At 43.7% G+C, this 20,878-nt stretch overlaps 1 protein-coding gene across 1 annotated transcript; it reads left to right on the top strand.

The window, feature by feature from the left end:
* The first annotated feature begins 1,097 nt into the window (after positions 1–1,097).
* LOC110524590 (G1/S-specific cyclin-D1) lies at positions 1,098–13,123 on the top strand. Its single transcript, XM_036979616.2, has 5 exons — positions 1,098–1,406; positions 2,405–2,620; positions 3,013–3,172; positions 5,868–6,016; positions 10,188–13,123. The coding sequence occupies exons 1-5, from the start codon at positions 1,209–1,211 to the stop codon at positions 10,341–10,343; spliced, it is 879 nt and encodes a 292-aa protein (XP_036835511.1). The 5' UTR covers positions 1,098–1,208; the 3' UTR covers positions 10,344–13,123.
* The last annotated feature ends 7,755 nt before the right edge of the window (positions 13,124–20,878 follow it).

Raw genomic sequence — 20,878 nt, 5'->3', positions numbered from 1 at the left:
ATGGCATTGGTGTGGACTGATGTCAACGTTGTGAACCGAGTGCCCCATTGTGGCGGTGGGCATAAGCTACGGACAACAGACACAATTGCATTTTATCAAAGGCAATTTGAATGCATAGAGCTACCGTGACGAGATCCTGAGGCCCATTGTCGTGCCATTCATCCGGCCCCATCAACATGTACGACAGCATGTTCCAGTTCCCGCCACTATCCAACAACTTCGCGTAGCCATTGAAGAGGAGTGGGACAACATTCCACAGGCCACAATTAACAGCCCGATCAACTCTATGTGAAGGAGATGTGTCACGCATGAGATAAATGGTCGTCACACCAGTTACTGACTGGTTTTCTGATCCAAGACCCTATTTTTTAAAGGTATCTATGACCAACAGATGTATGTTTGTATTGCCAGTCATGTGAAATCCATAGATGAGGGCCTAATGACTGATTCACTTTAGTTTTAATTGCTGCATGTTGCATTGACATTTTTGTTCAGTGTATTCATGTGAATAATCAAAAGGTATGTATTCACAATAGTATCAACAGGTGTCCTGTGTGACTTAGTTGGTAGAGCATGAAGCTTACAACAACCAGGGTCGTGGCTAGTTAATAGGCCTAGTTAATATTAGGCAAAGTACTTGTTGTGCAGGGGTAAAAAAAAAAAAAAAAGAGGCCACACGAACAAAAAAGGTTACATGAGTTCTCCAATCCAGCCACCGAGCATCTCTGCTTCCCCCACTGGTACCTCGCAGTAGCTACAATCAGACCCTCGCCTAGTCTACTGCCTCCAGAAACGGACCTGAGACCTCCCACTTCCAATAGGCCATACGCTGGCGGCGATGGGAAGGGACTATAAACTTATGTGGAATAGCGTTCTAAAACGTGCCCCCTTCTTTGAGGCGGACCTCTCTTTTTGGGCCTCTCTCTCTCTCCCTCTCTCTCTCTCTCTCTCTCTCTCTCTCTCTCTCTCTCTCTCGCCTTTGATCTGCTCCATAACCAACCTACATAACAACAGTCACGTCATTTCCCCAGTGCGCGGAGGGGAGGGGAGTTTATTGAGGGAAGCTGATCAAAGTTTGGTGGCCTCCTGAGAGCTTCGACACAGCAGTCGCAGCAGACAGAGGTAAAGCAACGTCCACGGAACTTTTTGGGGGAAGCAATAGTTCAGACTCTCTTTCAGTCTCTCTCATTGCTCGAGCGACTGCCGGAATGGAACACCTGTTGCTGTGCTGTGAAGTGGAGACCATCCGGAGAGCTTACCAAGACTCGAACCTGCTCAACGACAGAGTTCTGCAGACCATGCTAAAAGCGGAAGACAATTATCTCCCCGCAACGAACTACTTCAAATGTGTACAGAAAGAGATTGTACCCTGCATGAGGAGAATTGTTGCTACGTGGATGCTGGAGGTTTGTGCAAGAAACCGTTTCTAACAAATCCATATCATTCAATTATCTGAATCATCTCACTGGCCTATGCCCTTTGGAATATTGGCAAAATACAACTATAACGATTGCTTGTCCTGTGTTGTTCATGTCATGTGTTTATTACATTATTCACCCAGCGATAGCTTACACTTTGGACTTAATTAGAGGTTGTCTGTGTGACTCATTGAGCCTTATTTTTACCTGACGCATGCTGCAAAGGACGCCAAAATTTCCCCTTGGATTAAATTCAAGTAAACAAAATGTTACACTTTAGTATTATGCCGTCACTTAGTGCCAGTATTCGCCCTCTTTGTTTGCTTGTGGTTTATAGCACTACTTTGTGGTTTAAAAAGTGTAATAACCATGTCACAGCTGTTTTCCATATCGTCACCGACATTGGATGCATTTGAAACGTTGTTTCTATTGTTAAGTTGCCACTTGATAAAGTAAACGTAGCCTACATAATTGTTCTTAAGAGTTGAAGCAACTGAACAAGTCGATTTGGGAGCTTGAAAGGGTCGCCTTTAAAATTGGTTAGAAGCTTCGATCCCTTTCGAGAGATTGTAATAAAGGTGACATATTATGTGAGACGGCACATTGATTAACATTAACCGGGTAAAAATGTTTTCGTGATGTGGAAGATTACATTTCAAATTATTTTTTTTAAAGTTGCATGCTGTTATGAGATGTGTGCGCATGCTGCTTGTCCAGTTTCTAGTGGCTTACAAATATAGTTCATTTTGAACATTATTATTTTAGATATTCGGAATATGACACTTCTGTCCGATAAAACAAAAGCATAATAACGTTTACACGCCCATGTTACATTCTAAAACTATTTATAAATATTTAAAAATATTTTTTGAAAATATGGCGAACGACAATATGGCTCTGCAAGCCATGCGCTTGCCTTGCAGAGAGATCAACCTTAGACTGGATGTGTTAAACCTTAGCCTAACTCGTTTTGCTTTTGATTCCAGGTCTGTGAGGAACAGAAATGCGAAGAGGAGGTTTTTCCCCTAGCTATGAATTTTTTAGACAGATATTTGTCTGTTGAACCCACAAAGAAGACTCGACTACAGTTATTGGGCGCTACATGCATGTTTCTGGCGTCTAAAATGAAGGAGACCATTCCTCTAACAGCTGTGAAGTTGTGCATATACACAGACAATTCCATCCGGACGGGCGAGTTGCTGGTAATTTGACTTCCGCATCATGTTCTCATTAGCTATAACCAACACATGTAGATTATGTTTAGGAGGTATTGTACAAATGTAGTATGCTGTTTTTGACATATTTGAACTATGACTATAATTTATTATAAGTGGATTCTTTTCAGTTTAGCCAAAGTTAACTTTAGGAGATGCATCATTTTAAACGAGAAAATAACTGAAATTCTGTAACAAAAAATGTCTTAAATCTACTTCCCGTATCATCAATGATTGTCATTGTGTTGGCACTGGCACCATGGCGGAGCATAGGCCTGTGTGGAGCATGTCCTCCCTCTAGTGGTGTGTTGGTTTCTTGAACCCTTGCAGGTGTCCTACTACATATATTCTCTCTCTCTCTCTTCCTATCTCCTCTACAGCAAATGGAACTACTGGTATTGAACAAGCTGAAATGGGATCTAGCCTCAGTTACTCCGCACGATTTCATAGACCACTTCCTCTCCAAGCTACCCATCCATCAGGACACCAAGCAAATCCTGTGCAAGCATGCCCAGACCTTTGTGGCTCTCTGTGCTACAGGTATGCATTGGAGTCCCACCACCACCTACACTGCTGACTGCTCTGCTGTTTAGTGCTGTTAACTTAGGAGGAGGTTGTAATGCTACATGTCCCTGTGGGTTTTAGATGTACTGATGTGGATTACTACTGTGAAGACGGGGTGGGGGGGGGGGGGGGTGGGGGGGGTTCCAAAAGGCAAGCGGTTGAGTTGACGTTTGTCAATGGCATGACAACTCCCATACTCGTGTAACAGTTGTGCCGTTATCTTTTGCTAAACTTGATTCAAACCACTTGACTTGGCGTTTTGGTAAAGGGAAGAGGTTTGGTTTGGCGTAAGACGGTTCTGGTAAATACAGCAGACGCTGGACACATTCCAGACACGTTGCGTTCGTTCGTGAGCAGGCCCTGCGAAGCTGTCTTACTGCAGCAATATACTTCGACGTAGCTGCTGTTACCCTGTCCAATGTCGACCCTTTGGACTAAGCTCTAGCATAAGCCTGCACAATAGAAGGCCTGGACCCCAACAGCAGGCGTTTTTTACTTCAGGTTTATATTGAAGAGAAGTCCTGCTCTATAGGTTTCCAACCTTGCGTTGCTTTCACTCAACAGCATTTGATTTGTGACAAGAGTAAGCCCCTCTGCCTTGTGGTAGGTCAGGGGGAGGACTTAACTCAACGCGCTGTTTGAGGTTAGTGCTTAATGTAATAGATTGAATGGGCCTGTTGGCCTAGGCCCTGCCCTGTTCTGTTGTGCACCCATGGTGGCATGGAGATTTTTTAAAAATAACTCCACTCTTTTGGTAGTGGAAGGGAAGGGAATTAAGAGTGACGCAATAAGAAACGCTTTTCCGCAAAGGATCACTTACAACAGTTTACTCCAATTGTATGAAAGAATCTAGACAAACAGAATAAGGGAGGGAGGGAATGACAGGGGGAGTGTGTGAAAGCATGTTGAAGATCCTGTATGTGCTATTTGCGTTGCGTAAAGGAAGGCACTTCACGAGTTCGGACCTGCTGCAACATTGTTGGTATCAGGAGTGTGTTTTAATATTCTTTGATGCACCTCTGTGACATTCATTTACTTCCTTCATCTTGCCGGCAATAGAAGAAATGTATCCCCTTTTTATATCTTCCTTTTCTTCTGAGACTGTGGAGTCTCTTGCCTGATATTTGTCCTTAAGAGCAGCTGCTGGCTGGCATTCCTTGCATTCATCTTGAGGGTTGCAAGCATTTATTTCCTTTCTCTTTTATAGGGAGGCTAGGATTGGGCAGATCTAGTGGGGATATGGGCCTGGATAATGGCTCTCTGGCTTGCCTTTATGCGAGTTCAATTAATCTCGCAGCGCTCTTCCTCAACCCTCCTCTCTAAGCTCTCTGTGGTGCAGGCCCTTGCAATGGGAGCTCACTCACAATGATGCCCCAGCCCCACACCCATTGGGCTGGGGGGGGGGGTGTAAAGGGGGCTCGTCTCCTAGACTGAGAGGCCCCCTAATTAATATGGTAAAATTAATGGTCTGAGCCTGGTGATTAGACCTGTTGTTTCACACAATGTGCATCGTCTGAGGAGCCCCTCTGTGTGTGTGTGTGTGTGTGTGTGTGTGTGTGTGTGTGTGTGTGTGTGTGTGTGTGTTGTGCGCACATGTGGTGCGTGTGTGAGCGCCCCTGCCTGGAGTAGATTTATTGTCTCTCTAAGCACTTGAAAAGAGGAAGTGAGACATGATCTTTCCAGAGAGGGGTCCAAGCCAAGCGAGTTGAAGAGTGATTTATTGCATACTGAGGCTGTCGAGAAGGGGAAAGGGGATTTGGGCTTGAGGTGGAGGGGGAGAAGAGGGTCTGGGGAGAATACATCTGCATTTCATGAGCTTGTCTCTTTCTCTCTGTGTGATTGTCAAGCAGTTCTTGGGCTGAATAGATCATTTATCACCAACATCAGATTCCAGCAATATGTCTTACCTCTTATTTGATTATGTCATTTGTTGTATCTGCTCCTCCTTGCTCTTAACAGAGTGTTGTATGTATGCAAATTTGAGGCTACAGAGACGAGGATAGAGAGAGTAGGAGGGGGTGACGGCTATAGGAGTGTAATGGGGGAGGGGGCAGTGTGACTGGGACCTACAGCATAGCTCCTCAGTTGCAGTCAGGGCACATTGCCACATGTCAGCATGGTGGCTCTGTTCTGATTCTGTTGGATGCAGTGTCTCTCTCCTCTCTGCCTTGCCATTATCTGGTTGTGCCACATTACGCTGCCTCGTCCCACCTCCTTCCTCTCAGCCCTCTCTCCCTCCCCCACACCGCCGCCTCGCCCCTCACTGCCAGGGTGTCATCTCTCTTTTGTTGTCGCACCAGTGTCAATGGCCTGAGCTGCCGCTCTGCAGCCAGTGAGCTGCCCCATTAGCAAGGTTGTTGTGTGAATTATTTGCGGATCAAATGCCTTGCTTCGGGAATTTGACCTGTTGCCTCTGACCCTCTCTCTCTCTCTCTCTCTCTGTCTCTCTCTCTCTCTCTCTCTCTCTCTCTCTCTCTCTCTGTCTCTCTCTGTCTCTCTCTCTCTCTCTCTCTCTCTCTGTCTCTCTCTCTCTCTCTCTCTCTCTCTCTCTGTCTCTCTCTGTCTCTCTCTCTCTCTCTCTCTCTGTCTCTCTCTCTCTCTCTCTCTCTCTCTCTCTCTCTCTGTCTGTCTCTCTCTCTCTCTCTCTCTCTTTTCCTTTTCTCTCCACCAGATGTCAAATTCATTGCCAACCCTCCGTCAATGATCGCAGCGGGCAGTGTGGCGGCTGCTGTCCAGGGGCTGAATCTGAAGAGCATGGACGATGCACTGTCATCCCAGCAACTCACTGACTTCCTGTCTCAAGTCATCAGAAGTGACCCGGTATGCAAGGACAACCAAGTCTCATGCAAAAATGTTGAAAGTGAACATATAGCTTAGAAATGTGACAAGAGAGCCTAATATAGTAAACGTGCAACCATTTTGCCTAGCTTTGCAATGGAATGAATGGCCGTCTTTTATCTTCCACAGATTTCCTTTTATTGATCGGATTGCTTCCACTGTGTGGTAACTCGTGGGGGAGAGGGGGTGACAGTAGAACAAGAGAGGAGTAGTCCTGAGCATTAACCCGAAGTATCAGTTGCCCGGGTCTCCCACGGGAGCAACCAACATCTTAGACCATTAGATCAAGAGGAAATTCCCTCTTGGGCCGAGGGCAGACACTGGTTTTGAAGTTCGTAGGCAGGGTTACCTCATCATGTGACCATGACTGACTCATGTCTGCTATACCTGCTATGTAAAAGAGACCGAAGAATGCGTTATTGAGAAGGATAGAGAGCAGTTACTTCGCATGGTATCTCTACCTGAAAGTACATGATCTCAGTGATTGTTAGATGGTATTCAGCAGTCATAAAAGTATGCCTTATTTACTTTGAAGAAGGACTATTATAGTGATTTTGTAAGACAGCATGGGGCAGCAGCTCTATAGAGATGAGATGATGATTTGGAATGACGTAGTAATCATCAAATAAAACAAGTGTAATATACACAACAACTGAAATATTTTGTTCAAGTAATGTGAATAAATGATGGTTAATAAGTGATGTGATGGGCAATCACTACCATCATGGGATTTTTTTATAAAAAAATTATTCTGTGTTGTTACAGCATTCAACTCCCATAATGCATGTTGCATTTAATGTTTAAAAAACATAAATAAGCGAAACCGGAGTCGTTTAAATTTTTTTTTTTATAATCAAAACAAACCCGAACCGACCTCAAAAAGTACTAATCACTCAGCACTAGAGGAAAGAGAGAGAGAGAGAGAGAGAGAGATCTGAGAGACAGGGGATGTAGAGCAGCAGGTAGCCAGGCCATAAACCCTGTCTCTGAATGAGGTCAGGAAATGAGAGGCGAGCGAACAGTCCCTCACTCTAGTGCAGTCGACGACAATGTGCAAAAGTTCTCGCTCGTTGTCCCCTTTGTCATTGATGCAGGAGGCCAGGCTCTTGTGGAGTCCAAAAGGAAAGGAGGAAGAAAAAAGAAAGAGGCACCATGAATAAATGCACTTTCCTTGCAACTACAAAGTCAGTTGTAGTAGCACAAACACAGGACACAACTCAGTCCTAATGTCATATTTTAGTACATACAGTGGCTTGCCAAAGTATTCACACCCCTTGGCATTTTTCCTATTTTGTTGCCTTACAACCTAGAATTGTGTCATTTGATTTACACAGCATGCCTACCACTTTGAAGATGCAAAATATTTTTTATTGTGAAACAAACAACAAATAAGACAAAAAAACGGAACACTTGAGCGTGCATAACTATTCACCCCCCTAAAGTCAATACTTTGTGGAGCCACCTTTTGCAGCAATTACAGCTGCAAGTCTCTTGGGGTATGTCTCTATAAGCTTGGCACATCTAGCCACTGGGATTTTTGGCCATTCTTCAAGGTAAAACTGCTCCAGCTCCTTCGAGTTGGATGGGTTCCGCTGGTGTACAGCAATCTTTAAGTCATACCACAGATTCTCAATTGGATTGAGGTCTGGGCTTTGACTAGGCCATTCCAAACCATTTAAATGTTTCCCCTTAAACCACTCAAGTCTTGCTTTAGTAGTATGGTTAGGGTCATTGTCCTGCTGGAAGATGAACCTCCGTCCCAGTCTCAAATCTCTGGAAGACTGAAACAGGTTTACCTCAAGAATTTCGCTGTATTTAGTGCCATCCATCATTCCTTCAATTCTGACCAGTTTCCCTGTCCCTGACAATGAAAAACATCCCCACAGCATGATGCTGCCACCACCGTGTTCCCCACCGGTGATGGATGGTGTTCTCGGGATGATGAGAGGTGTTTGGTTTGCGCCAGACATAGCGTTTTCCTTGATGGCCAAAAAGCTCAATTTTAGTCTCATCTAACCAGATAACATTCTTCCATATGTTTTGGGAGTCTCCCACATGCCTTTTGGCGAACACCAAACGTGTTTGCTTATTTTTTTCTTTCAGCAATAGCTTTTTTTCTGGCCACTCTTCCATAAAGCCCAGCTCTGTGGAGTGTATGGCTTAAAGTGGTCCTATGGACAGATACTCCAATCTCTGCTGTGGAGCTTGCAGCTCATTCAGGGTTATCTTTGGTCTCTTTGTTGCCTCTCTGATTAATGCCCTCCTTGCTCGGTCTGTGAGTTTTGGTGGGCGGCCCTCTCTTGGCAGGTTTGTTGTAGTGCCATATTCTTTACATTTTTAATAATAGATTTAATGGTGCTCCATGGGATGTTCAAAGTTTCTGATATTTTTTTATAACCCTACCCTGATCTGTACTTCTCCACATTTTTTTCCCTGACCTGTTTGGAGAGCTCATTTATGGTGCTGCTTTCTTGGTGGTACCCCTTGCTTAGTGTTGTTGCAGACTCTCTGACCTTTCAGAATAGGTGTATATATACTGAGATCATGTGACAGATCAAGTGACACTTAAATAAAGTCCACCTGTGTGCAATATAACTAATAATGTGACTTCTGAAGGTAATTGGTTGCACCAGATCTTATTTAGGGGCTTCATAGCAAAGGGGGATGAATTATTTTGCAAGGCACTCTCATTATTTCAAAGGAATGTCACAAATTATTATTATTATTATTATTATACTGAACTAAAATATCAATGCAACATGCAGCAATTTCAAAGGTTTTACTGAGTTACAGTTCATATGAGGAAGTCAGTCAATTTAAATAAATTCATTTGACCCTAATCTATGGATTTCACATTACTGGGAATACAGATATGCATCTGTTAGTTACAGATACCTAAACAAAATGGGCCTCAGGATCTTGTCAAAGTACTTCTGTGCATTCAAATTGCCATCGATAAAATGCAATTGTGTTCATTGTCCATAGCTCATGCCTGCCCATACCATAACCCCACCCACCACCATGGGGCACTTTGTTCACAACGTTGACATCAGTAAGCCGCTCACCCACACAACACCATACACGTGGTCTGCGGTTGTGAGGCCGGGTGGACGTACTGCCAAATTCTCTAAAACAACATTGGAGGCGGCTTATGGTAGAAAAATGAACATTCAATTCTCTGGCAACAGCTCTGGTGGACATTCCTGCAGTCAGCATGCCAATTGCACACTCCCTCAAAACTTTAGACATCTGTGGCATTGTGTTTTGTGACCAAGTTTCACAGTTTAGAGTGACCTTTTATTGTCCCCAGCACAAGGTGCACCTGTGTAATGATCATGCTGTTTAATCAGCTTCTTGATATGCCACACCTGTCAGGTGGATGGATTTTCTTGGCAAAGGAAAAATACTCACTAACAGGGACGTAAACAAATTTGTGTACAACATTTGAGAGAAATAAGCTTTTTGTGCATACAGGAACATTTCGGGGGTCTTTGATTTCAGCTCAAGAAAGATGGGACCAACACTTTACATCTTGCGTTTATATTTTTGTTCAGTGTATTGTTATTATTTTAATCAAAGGGTAATATCTAAGTGTTGTATAGTAATAGAATAACTTCTGAAACCTTCCTCACCCACTGGTCTGGCTCTAGTTTCTACAGGTCTCTTTGATCCAGGTAATAAGAACCGTAATCAATAGAATGAGGTCCCTGGGGCTCTCCTTCCACCACCTGACTGAGGGTCTGCCCCTCTTATCCTTCGCCCAATGAATTGCTTTTGCTCCTATTGTTTTGTGTCCAGGAATTGGTGCTAGCAGATTGGGTTTCCAGTCTTTCTGGATGTATTCTCTTCCTCCTAATCCTCACACAGTCACAGCCCTTCCCACTAGAGTGCAACTCTGCCTCTTTGGCTATTTGTGTTGTCACCACTCCTTAAAGCCTACACAGTATACCATTGGTACCATGGTCATACCATTCTAATACTGCATATGTTTTCAGATTGTTCCGATTGTTTGAAGATTTATTTTAGAAGGCAGGCAAAAAAGCCACCTGTTAGACAAATGTCCATGACTGTAAGTGGTGCTTGTTGCTGAGAGACGAACCAACACGAGTCCTTATGTCATCTCTAACAATGCCTCTCTCTCCCCCCTCTGCAGGATTGTCTACGGGCATGTCAAGAACAGATCGAGTCCTTATTGGAGACCAGTCTCCGTCAGGCACAACAACACACTGTTTCCATTGACACCAAGAGCATGGATGAGGAGGTCGACCTGTCGTGCACGCCAACGGACGTTAGAGATGTGAACATCTGAGTTGGACAGCCTTTTCTGGTGCACACTAAGCAGAAGCCATGGATGGAGGATAGGGCTTCGGGGATAGAAGAGAACGCGCTGATTGACACTGTCTCAGCAGCACCGCTCCCACTGACTGCGCTCTCACCTACTCACACACCTGTGCTCGTAGCATAGGGTCTGGCCTGAACATCCTGTCTGGCTCCTAACAGGTGTTGTAAGGGATCAGCCCGGGCTTCATGCGTACACTTGCTCTCTGTCCCCTCACTGGTTTGAGGCAGCATCAATTGGGCATGGTTCCCATTATGTATTTTAGACGAAACAAACTTGAATAACAAAAAAAAGAAATGTAGTGCTGTATGTACAACAGAATAGACAACTAGAGAATAATGAACTAGGTATTTTTGTTGTTGTTTGGACAGATTGAGCACGATACACCTGCAATGTCTCACGTAAAAAAAGCTAGTCCTGAGTTGTTTGATGACATAGGCGTTTTATGGTATGGTAAACCCGTTTCTAATGGAGGGGCGTTTTTGTTGTCCCTGGTTAGTTTGGTGTGGCCATTTAACCAACTTTGAGATATTGTTTTGAAAATCAGTCTTCTAATCTCCTCTTCTTTTTTTTTATGGAGAATGTACAATGTTAATTTGTTTAGCGTACTTAAGGCCTCTATTCAATCCATATCGCGGAAGTTCATCGTTACGACAGGTTTGAAATTGAAAGGCAATGTTCCCGCGTTAGCAGAGACTGCATTAACTGTAAACTCTGCGTATGTCGGCTTAATCGGAAATGACCTTTACCTCTTCGATCGCGCAATCTGTAACGCTTCAGCGATACTCATTGAATAGAGCCTTTTATTCAATTGTCATCAGAGGTCTGTGGATTACCTAGGCCTCTGTCCTAACTGCTAACACACTGCTTTCCGGAGACAGCAAGCTAACCAGTGAAGTACAGCTACTTCAAAATATCTGCAGGACGTCTAGATCATATTATACTGAATGCTTGCAACATTGCATTCTGCGACAGAATAATTAGCTAGCTGTCCTGTATGTTCTCTCTATGTAAGCTAACGTAGTCCACAGTCTTTATCGAATTGTAATTCTGTCTTACTATCTAAAAACCATTCCATCAAAAAAAAGCACTTTGGGTCAATAACTCCTTACTGCCTATTTTGAGAAGAACCATATGGGACATGACGTAACATAATGGAATGGTTTGGGAACAACGTCAGCTTCTGGGATGAAGAGTGTTTCTAAACATGGTGTTATGTGGGAATGGCAGGACATATTAGAGTGTTTTGGGCAAATCTAATCTATTTGTCTAGCTAAAATACCTGGACCCCATCTTTCCGACATCTTGGTAGTAAAGACAGTGAAAAATGGTAGTCCCATTCACGCAAGAAGGCACCTATCTACCTATTCTCCTCATGGCAGTTGATAACAGACTTTTCTAACAGCTTGAATTGCATCTGAGGCTTGTAATTTGTAGTTACACTAAGAACTATTTATTGCAGAGTATTCTCTTTTCAAGGCCAGTGTGGATCATGATGACAGAAGCTATTTCATATATGTAAATATTTCAAAACATTCAATTCAGAGTTGCAAATACATTTTTTACAAATATGTGTAATTTCATCCAATCAAAATACAACATTTTGGCCCTACTTTGAAAGGCATATGAAGTAAAAGTACACTCAAAAGTATTGCTTTGAAATCATTGCATTGGCTTAGTGTACTGAATGTTATTAAGGAAAAACTAGAATTCAAAAGAGGAATGTCTCAAATCTTCCCTTGTCATCAAATGAAAATTGAAAAGGCTTTGAAATCATTTTGCACATATTCAAAGATGTCTTTTGCATATTGTTGAAGCTGGAAGAAATAACTGAAGTTGCTATGGGGTTGCGAGGTGAGTGATGGGGGGCATAAGGTATGTGGGCAAACGGTTTGATTGTACAGTGACAGAAAAAAATGGTTAACACTCCTAACAACAAGCTGCTATGGAGGAATATTCCCAGCAAAGTTGCATGACTTTAAATGAAATGAAAATGAAAAGAAAAACAATCCTTTTTTTTCTCAAAGTGTTTGCTGCTATTTTGTGGATATTTGTATTAGTTAAATGTCAATATACTGCCATGTAATAGAATTTCTCATAGAAAATGATGATATTATTGACATTGTCATTTGTAGTGTATTGGAATGTGATCAGATTTTTCTTACTATGTTTTATGATTTCTGCTCTATTCCAAAAAAGAAAAAAAGAAAACGTAAAAAAATAGAGCTCCTGTTTCCTTCACTATACCTCATGCTACAGACAAAAATATCTGATTATTTCGTCTGAGTTTTACTTTAATTCTGACTGTATCTTTTTTTTTATTTGTCTGTCCATTTTGAAAATTTGAATACTATTATCCAAATGGGTCCTTCAGGGAGCTAGTAGAAAGCATTGATTGAACCTGGTGACATAACAACCAACCTGATGTTAGAAAGTTGTTATAACTAGTTTAAAACACCTTTATAACTCCTTTTTAAGCTGTTTCATTAAAAGAGACTATCCCCCATTAGGCCGTTGATGGCCCTTATATATATATATATATTTATAAAGCTTTTGTACAAATTGAAAACAGATTTTTGTAAATGGCATGTTTACCTATTAAGCCATAGGTTGTTTTCTGATAGCGATTTAACACCGTTTTGATAATAAAAAAAAATGTACCTCATGTCATCAGCTCGAAACGACCAGAGACATGATGTTATCAATCATGTGTTTTTGCTGCAGCACAATAAAAAATAAATAACCATAAAGACTACTGTCTCTTTTCTCTTCCTGGTATGTTAGAGTGTTCCATATGGAGGCAATATTGTTGGTTTTGCCTCAACATAAGTAAATACTTTTCTGGTCTTTGTGACCAAAGTAAAGTAAATACATCTGCTTGGATATGAAGCTGCTATCCAGGTCCTAATCACTTTGATTCCTACCTAGTGGGGGAAATCTGTTGAAGAGACATCAGGTTGCGTATGCATGCGCGTGTGTGTATGTAAGGGGGGGTGGGGGGGTAAGAGACTGAGAGGGAGAATTGAGAGAAAGGAGCGAGAGAGAAGAGGGACACAGTACATTCTGTTTTGTTATGCATGGAATGCTTTTGAAGGGAGAATTCTGTATAGAGGAATAGAAAGGCTGAAACCCTAATCCTTTCCCACAGGCAAAGACCTCACCAGGATCGGGATTTTGGGGCTTTAGCCTCGAATGATTTGTGGTCAGCCCTGAATCTTTTGCGCTGCTGCGATGGTGTAAAAATAATTTAGTCAGCTGAATGCACCGCTTAGTTCATAGAGCCGTGGTTACGTGAAACTCACAAAGTCATCCAACCGTTATAATACATGCAAAGCAATTGCTGTGTGTTCTCAACTACATTATCATTTCAGCACCGTTTTCATTGGGACAGCGCCATTGCGCCAGTGACATGAAGTGAGGTTGGTGGCTGGGTAAGCACTGGCTATTCTCAAAGCCAGATTTACTGACAAATAAAGCTTGATGAAGCCCATGTTCACCATACAACAGATAGCGCCAACAACCAGAGTGAAATAGGCTATTAATAACCAAAATTGACTTCTTCTTTTTACCAAATCTTTTTACCAAATGAAAATACCATTGTAGCCAAGATAGAAAAACTTTTAATGTTTGCAAATTTAATATCATCTGACAAAATTACACACTGCTCAGCTCAGACATGTTGACTGATGTAGCGTCCACAATGACATGCAAATACACAGGACATTGATATTCATTGTTAGAAAGATTGATATACACTAAGTATACAAAACATTTCCATGACATAGACTGACCAGGTGAATCCAGGTGAAATCTATGATCCCTTATGGATGTCAATTGTTAAATCCACTAGAATCAGTGTAGATGAAGGGGAGGATACAGGTTAAAGGAGGATTTTTAAGCCTTGAGACAATTGAGAGATGGATTGTGTAAGTGTGCCATTTAGAGGGTGCATGGGCAAGACAGAAAATGTAAGAGCCTTTTAATGGAGTATGGTAGTAAGGGTTATGGTATTAGGAGCTAGGTGTGCCGTTTTTTTGTCAAGAACTGCAACTCTGCTGGGGTTTTCACACTCAGCAGCAAACCACCCTCCACTACTGGCTTGCCTCTGAAGCTAAGCAGAGTTGGTCCTGGTTGGCCCCTTGATGGGAGACAAGATGATGCTGGAAGAGGTGTTAGAGGACCAATAGGAGGCAACTAGGGCAGTGATATGGGACATTTCCCTGTGTAGGGTGTCCTCTTTCAGATGGGGCATTAAATGGTTGTCTTGACTTATTGTATGGGGTGTTAAGGCCGGTGTCCTGGCTAAATTCCCAATCCGGCCTTCAGACCATCATGGCCACCTGATCATCCCCAGATTCCAACTGGCTCAATCATCTCCACTGTAACTATTCCCCAGGTTGATGCTGTAATTGAGAATGTGTTCTCAGTCAACTTACCTGGTAAAAAAAAGTGTTAAGTATATATATATTTTTTAAGTATCAAGAATGTTCCACCACCCAAAGGACATCCAGCAATCTTGACCCAGCTGTGGGAAGCATTGAAGTCAATATGAGCCAGCATCCCTGTGGAACGCTTTTAAAAACTTGTAGAGTCCACGCCCTGACAGATTGAGGCTGTTCTGAGAGCAAACCATGTTATTTGCGGTTAACAGAGAATGAAAGGCTACATACCATTGAAATATCTCCTGTGCAGGTCTTTCAGTGCTTGGCGAGTCCATGGCAACAGCATCTGCACTCCCATCAGTGATAGAGCAAGTATCAATTCTGTCAGTCGACTTGGAAAATTGTTGGAGGTGCAATAGAGTCCATTTGTCCCTCAGGTTGTTTTTGCTAGCTAGCTAGCTTTGTACAGTTCAATGGATGTGAGCATAAGATGTGAGCGCAAAATTATGTAAACATGCCTACATTTGCACAGCGTACCCCAGGCAAAATGTTAAGGCAATACGCAAAAACATTAAATAACAAAAAATATTGAATTTTTTTTGTATAATCACTCAAATTGTCAGATTTTTGTTCAAATAAATATACACTGCTCAAAAAAATAAAGGGAAAACTAAAATAACACATCCTAGATCTGAATGAATGAAATACTCTTATTTAATACTTTTTTTCTTCACATAGTAGTTGAATGTGCTGACAACAAAATCACACAAAAATTATCAATGGAAATCAAATTTATCAACCCATGGAGGTCTGGATTTGGAGTCACACTCAAAATTAAAGTGGAAAACCATACTACAGGCTGATCCAACTTTGATGTAATGTCCTTAAAACAAGTCAAAATGAGGCTCAGTAGTGTGTGTGGCCTCCACGTGCCTGTATGACCTCCCTACAATGCCTGGGCATGTTCCTGATGAGGTGGTGGATAGTCTCCTGAGGGATCTCCTCCCAGACTTGGACTAAAGCATCTGCCAACTCCTGGACAGTCTGTGTATGGAGCGAGACATGATGTCCCAGATGTCCCAGACTGGGCGGGCCAGTCCATAGCATCAATGCCTTCCTCTTGCAGGAACTGCTGACACACTCCAGCCACATGAGGTCTAGCATTTTCTTGCATTAGGAGGAACCCAGGGCCAACCGCACCAGCATATGGTCTCACAAGGGGTCTGAGGATCTCATCTCGGTACCTAATGGCAGTCAGGCTACCTCTGGCGAGCACATGGAGGCCCCCCAAAGAAATGCCACCCCACACCATGACTGACCCACCGCCAAACCGGTCTTGCTGGAGGATGTTGCAGGCAGCAGAACGTTCTCCACGGCGTCTCCAGACTCTGTCACGTCTGTCACATGTGCTCAGTGTGAACCTGCTTTCATCTGTGAAGAGCACAAGGCGCCAGTGGTGAATTTGCCAATCTTGGTGTTCTCTGGCAAATGCCAAACGTCCTGCACGGTGTTGGGCTGTAAGCACAACCCCCACCTGTGGACGTCAGGCCCTCATACCACCCTCATGGAGTCTGTTTCTGACCGTTTGAGCAGACACATGCACATTTGTGGCCTGCTGGAGGTCATTTTGCAGGGCTCTGGCAGTGCTCCTCCTGCTCCTCCTTGCACAAAGGCGGAGGTAGCGGTCCTGCTGCTGGGTTGTTGCCCTCCTACGGCCTCCTCCACGTCTCCTGATGTACTGGCCTGTCTCCTGGTAGCGCCTCCATGCTCTGGACACTACGCTGACAGACACAGCAAATCTTCTTGCCACAGCTCGCATTGATGTGCCATCCTGGATGAGCTGCACTACCTGAGCCACTTGTGTGGGTTGTAGACTCCGTCTCATGCTGCCACTAGAGTGAAAGCACCGCCAGCATTCAAAAGTGACCAAAACATCAGCCAGGAAGCATAGGAACTGAGAAGTGGTCTGTAGTCACCACCTGCAGAACCACTCCTTTATTGGAGGTGTCTTGTAATTGCCTATAATTTCCACCTGTTGTCTATTCCATTTGCACAACAGCATGTGAAATGTATTGTCAATCAGTGTTGCTTCCTAAGTGGACAGTTTGATTTCACAGAAGTGTGATTAACTTGGAGTTACATTGTGTTGTATAAGTGTTCCCTTTATTTTTTTGAGCGGTGTATATATACACTACCGTTCAAAAGTTTGGGGTCACTTGGAAATTTTCTTTGAAATTAAAGAAAAGCACATTTTTTGTCCATTAAAATAACATCAAATTGATCAGAAATACAGTGTAGACATTTTTTTATGATGTAAATTACTATTGTAGCTGGATTCGGCTGATTTTAATTGAATATCTACATAGGCACACAGAGGACCATTATCAGCAACCATCACTCCTGTGTTCCAATGGCACGTTGTGTTAGCTAATCCCAGTTTATAATTTTAAAAGGCGAATTGATCATTAGAAAACCCTTCTGAAATTATGTTAGCACAGCTGAAAACTGTGTCCTGATTAAAGAAGCAATAAAAATGTCCTTCTTTAGGCTAGTTGAGTATCTGGAGCATCAGCATTTGTGGGTTCGATTACAGGCTCGAAATGGACAGAAACAAAGACCTTTCTTCTGAAACTCGTCAGTCTATTCTTGTTCTGAGAAATGAAAGCTATTCAATGCGAGAAATTGCCAAGAAAATTGAGATCTTGTATAACGCTGTTTACTACTCCCTGCACAAGGAGTGGTCGGCTGAGCAGCGGGGAGTGCCAGAGCCTGTGTGGGAGTCGGTGGAGGAATTCAATGAAAGACACAGGAGAGAGGTGGTAGCGAGGAGTATGCTACAGCGCAGGCGTGCTGAAGAGCGTGTCACCAGTCCAGTGCCATCTGCCCGGCTCCATGCACCAGGCCTCCGGTGCGCCTTCTCAGCCCGGTACATCCTGTGCCGGCTCCCCGCACTCGCCCTGAAGTGCGTGTCAACAGTCCAGTGCCACCTCTGCCGGCTCCACGCACCAGGCCTCCAGTGCGCCTCCCCAGCCCGGTACGTCCTGTGCCGGCTCCCCGCACTCGCCCTGAAGTGTGTGTTATCAGTCCGGTGAAACCTGTGCCAGCTCCACACACTAGGCCTCCAGTGCGCCTCCCCAGCCAGGAGCGTCCTGTGCCGGCTCCACGCACTCGACCTGAGGAGCGTGTCATCATTCCGGTGAAACCTGCGCTGATGCCCAGTCCAGGCACAGTGTCCAGTCCCGCTCCAGGGCAGGAACCTTCCTCTGCGCCGGTGCCCAGTCCAGGCACAGCGTCCAACCCAGCTCCATGTCTGGAGCCCTCCTCTGAGCCAATGCCCACGGCGTTCAGCCCGTTTCCATGGCCGGATCCGTGGTCTGGGCGGGGGCCACGACCCACACCGGAACCGCCACCGACACTAGTCACCCCCCCAACCTCCCCATTTGGTTTGAGGTTTTGCGGCCAGAGTCCGCACCTTTGGGGGGGGAGGTGTTGTAGGTCAGGGCGTCCGCACCTTTGGTGTTGTAGGTCAGGGCGTGACTAGGGGGTGTCTTTTCATTTCTATGTTGGTGCTCTTAGCATGGTTCCCAAATAGAGGCAGCTGATGTTTGTTGTCTCTAATTGGGGATCATACTTAAGGTGTCCCTGTTCCCACCTGCTTTGTGGGATATTTTTTTGTGTTTGTGCCTGTTGCAACACGTAGTTCACGGTCGTGTATGTTCATTGTTTTTTGTGTAAGTTTCAAGGTGAATAAAAGATGTGGAACTCAAATCATGCTGTGCCTTGGTCCTTCCATTTAAGCGATCGTGACAAACGATGTTAAGATGAAACCGTCAGAGGTCAGCAAGCGCAACATAGCTTCAGCGTGTAAATCAGCTAGAAAGATATGTCGGCAACGAGAAATTGTCTCTGGCCTCCTCCCAGTTAGGAGGAGTGAGGAGCTCTACAGCAGAGTCTCACAACTCAATCGCTGGTTTAAAACTGTTTTCTGCCCCTCCCAAAAGATAGAATTTGTAGATAATTGGCCTTCTTTCTGGGACTCACCCACAAACAGTACACAGCGTTCGTCACTGAGTTCCCTGAATTCCTATCGGATCTTGTAGTCATGGCATATAATATTCAAATTTTTGGTAACTTTAATATTCACATGGAAAAGTCAACAGACACACTCCAAAAGGCTTTCGGAGCCATCATTTACTCAGTGGGTTTTGTCCAACATGTGGGGTTTGTCCAACATGGTCTTACTCACTGCCACGGACATACTCTGGACCTAGTTTTGTCCCGTGGAATAAATGTTGTGGATCATAATGTTTTTCCTCATAATCCTGGACTATCGGACCACCATTTTATTACATTTGCAATCGCAACAAATGATCTGCTCAGACCCCAGTCAAGGATCATCAAAAGCAGTGCTATTAATTCTGTGACAACCAAAAGATTCCAAGATGCTCTTCCAGACTCCCTCCACCTACCCAAGAATGTCAGAGTACAAAAATCAGTTAAACACCTAACTGAGGAACTAGATGTAACCTTGCGTAATACCGTAGATGCAGTCGGCACCCTTAACAATAAAAAACATTTGTCATAAGAAACTATCTCCCTGGTATACAGAAAATACTCGAGCCCTGAAGCAAGCGTCCAGAAAATTGGAACGGAAATGGTGCAACACCAAACTGGAAGTCTTCCGACTAGCTTGGAAATACAATACCGTGCAGTATCGAAGAGCCCTCATTGCTGCTCGATCATCCTATTTTTCCAACTTAATTGAGGAAAATAAGAACAATCCAAAATGTATTTTTGATAGTGTCACAAAGCTAACTAAAAAGCAGCATTCCCCAAGAGAGAATGGCTTTCACTTCAGCAGTGATAAATTCATGAACTTCTATGACGAAAAGATCATGATCATTAGAAAGCAAATTATGGACTTGTCTTTAAATCTTCTTTAAATCTTCGTATTTATCCAAAGCTCAGTTGTCCTGAGTCTGCACGACACTGCCAGGACCTAGGATGAAGGGAGACACTCAAAGCTTTTAATATTATATCTCTTGACACATTCATGAAAATAGTCATGGCTTCTAAACCTTCAAGCTGCATCCAACTAAACAACTGAAAGAGCTGCTACCTCTGATTGGCCCTCCTATGTTGAACATAACAAATGGCTCCCTATCCACAGGATGTGTACCAAACTCACTAAAAGTGGCAGTAATGAAGCCTCTTTTGAAAAAGCCAAACCTTGACCCAGAAAATATAAAAAACAATCTTTTTTTTTTAAAGTTCCATCATTTTTGTCCAAATAGCCACTTTTTGTTAGCGTGTTCAGCCCAGTAATCCATCTTCATGAGGCGCAGGCACTTCATCCAGACAAAAACTCAAAAAGTTCCGTTACAGTCCTTTAGAAACATGTCAAACGATGTATGGAATTTTTTTTTAACATAAAATTTTATGTTTTTAACATAAAACATCAATAATGTTCCAACCGGAGAATTCCTTTGTCTTTAGAAAAAGCACTGGAACGCGAGGTAACTCTGTCGGGAGCGCGCGTCGTGAGACCAAGGCTCTCTGCCAGACCACTGACTCAAAGAGGTCTCATGAGCCCCTCCTTTATAGTAGAATCCTTATTCAAGTTTCAAAATATGAATGACATCTAGTGGAAGCCGTAGGAAGTGCAACCTCATCCATATCTCAATGTGTATTCGGTAGGCCAAGCTTTGAAAAACTACAAACCTCAGATGTCCCACTTCCTGGTCTCGACCCCTCCCTGTGCAACTGGGTACTGGACTTCCTGACGGGCCGCCCCCAGGTGGTGAGGGTAGGTAACAACATCTCCATCCCACTGATCCTCAACACTGGGGCCCCACAAGGGTGCGTTCTGAGCCCTCTCCTGTACTCCCTGTTCACCCACGACTGCGTGGCCACGCACGCCTCCAGCTCAATCATCAAGTTTGCGGACGACACTACAGTGGTAGGCTTGATTACCAACAATGACGAGACGGCCTACAGGGAAGAGGTCAGGGCCCTCGGAGTGTGGTGTCAGGAAAATAACCTCACACTCAACGTCAACAAAACAAAGGAGATGATTGTGGACTTCAGGAAACAGCAGAGGGAGCACCCCCCTATCCACATCGA

The sequence above is a fragment of the Oncorhynchus mykiss genome, chromosome 1 (genome assembly GCF_057628025.1).
Source record: "Oncorhynchus mykiss isolate SJ-2025 chromosome 1, ASM5762802v1, whole genome shotgun sequence".
NCBI classification, from domain to species: domain Eukaryota; kingdom Metazoa; phylum Chordata; class Actinopteri; order Salmoniformes; family Salmonidae; genus Oncorhynchus; species Oncorhynchus mykiss.
The sequence above is the reverse complement of the archived record's forward strand: the minus strand, read 5'-3'. Positions and strand labels throughout refer to the sequence as shown.

Bases quoted from the DNA above. Each gene is read 5' to 3' on its own strand.
- LOC110524590 (XM_036979616.2), top strand. From the start codon at position 1,209: ATGGAACACCTGTTGCTGTGCTGTGAAGTGGAGACCATCCGGAGAGCT. The intron at 2,621-3,012 runs GTAATTTGACTT...TCTCCTCTACAG, and splicing joins TCCGGACGGGCGAGTTGCTG to CAAATGGAACTACTGGTATT. The intron at 3,173-5,867 runs GTATGCATTGGA...TCTCTCCACCAG, and splicing joins TGTGGCTCTCTGTGCTACAG to ATGTCAAATTCATTGCCAAC.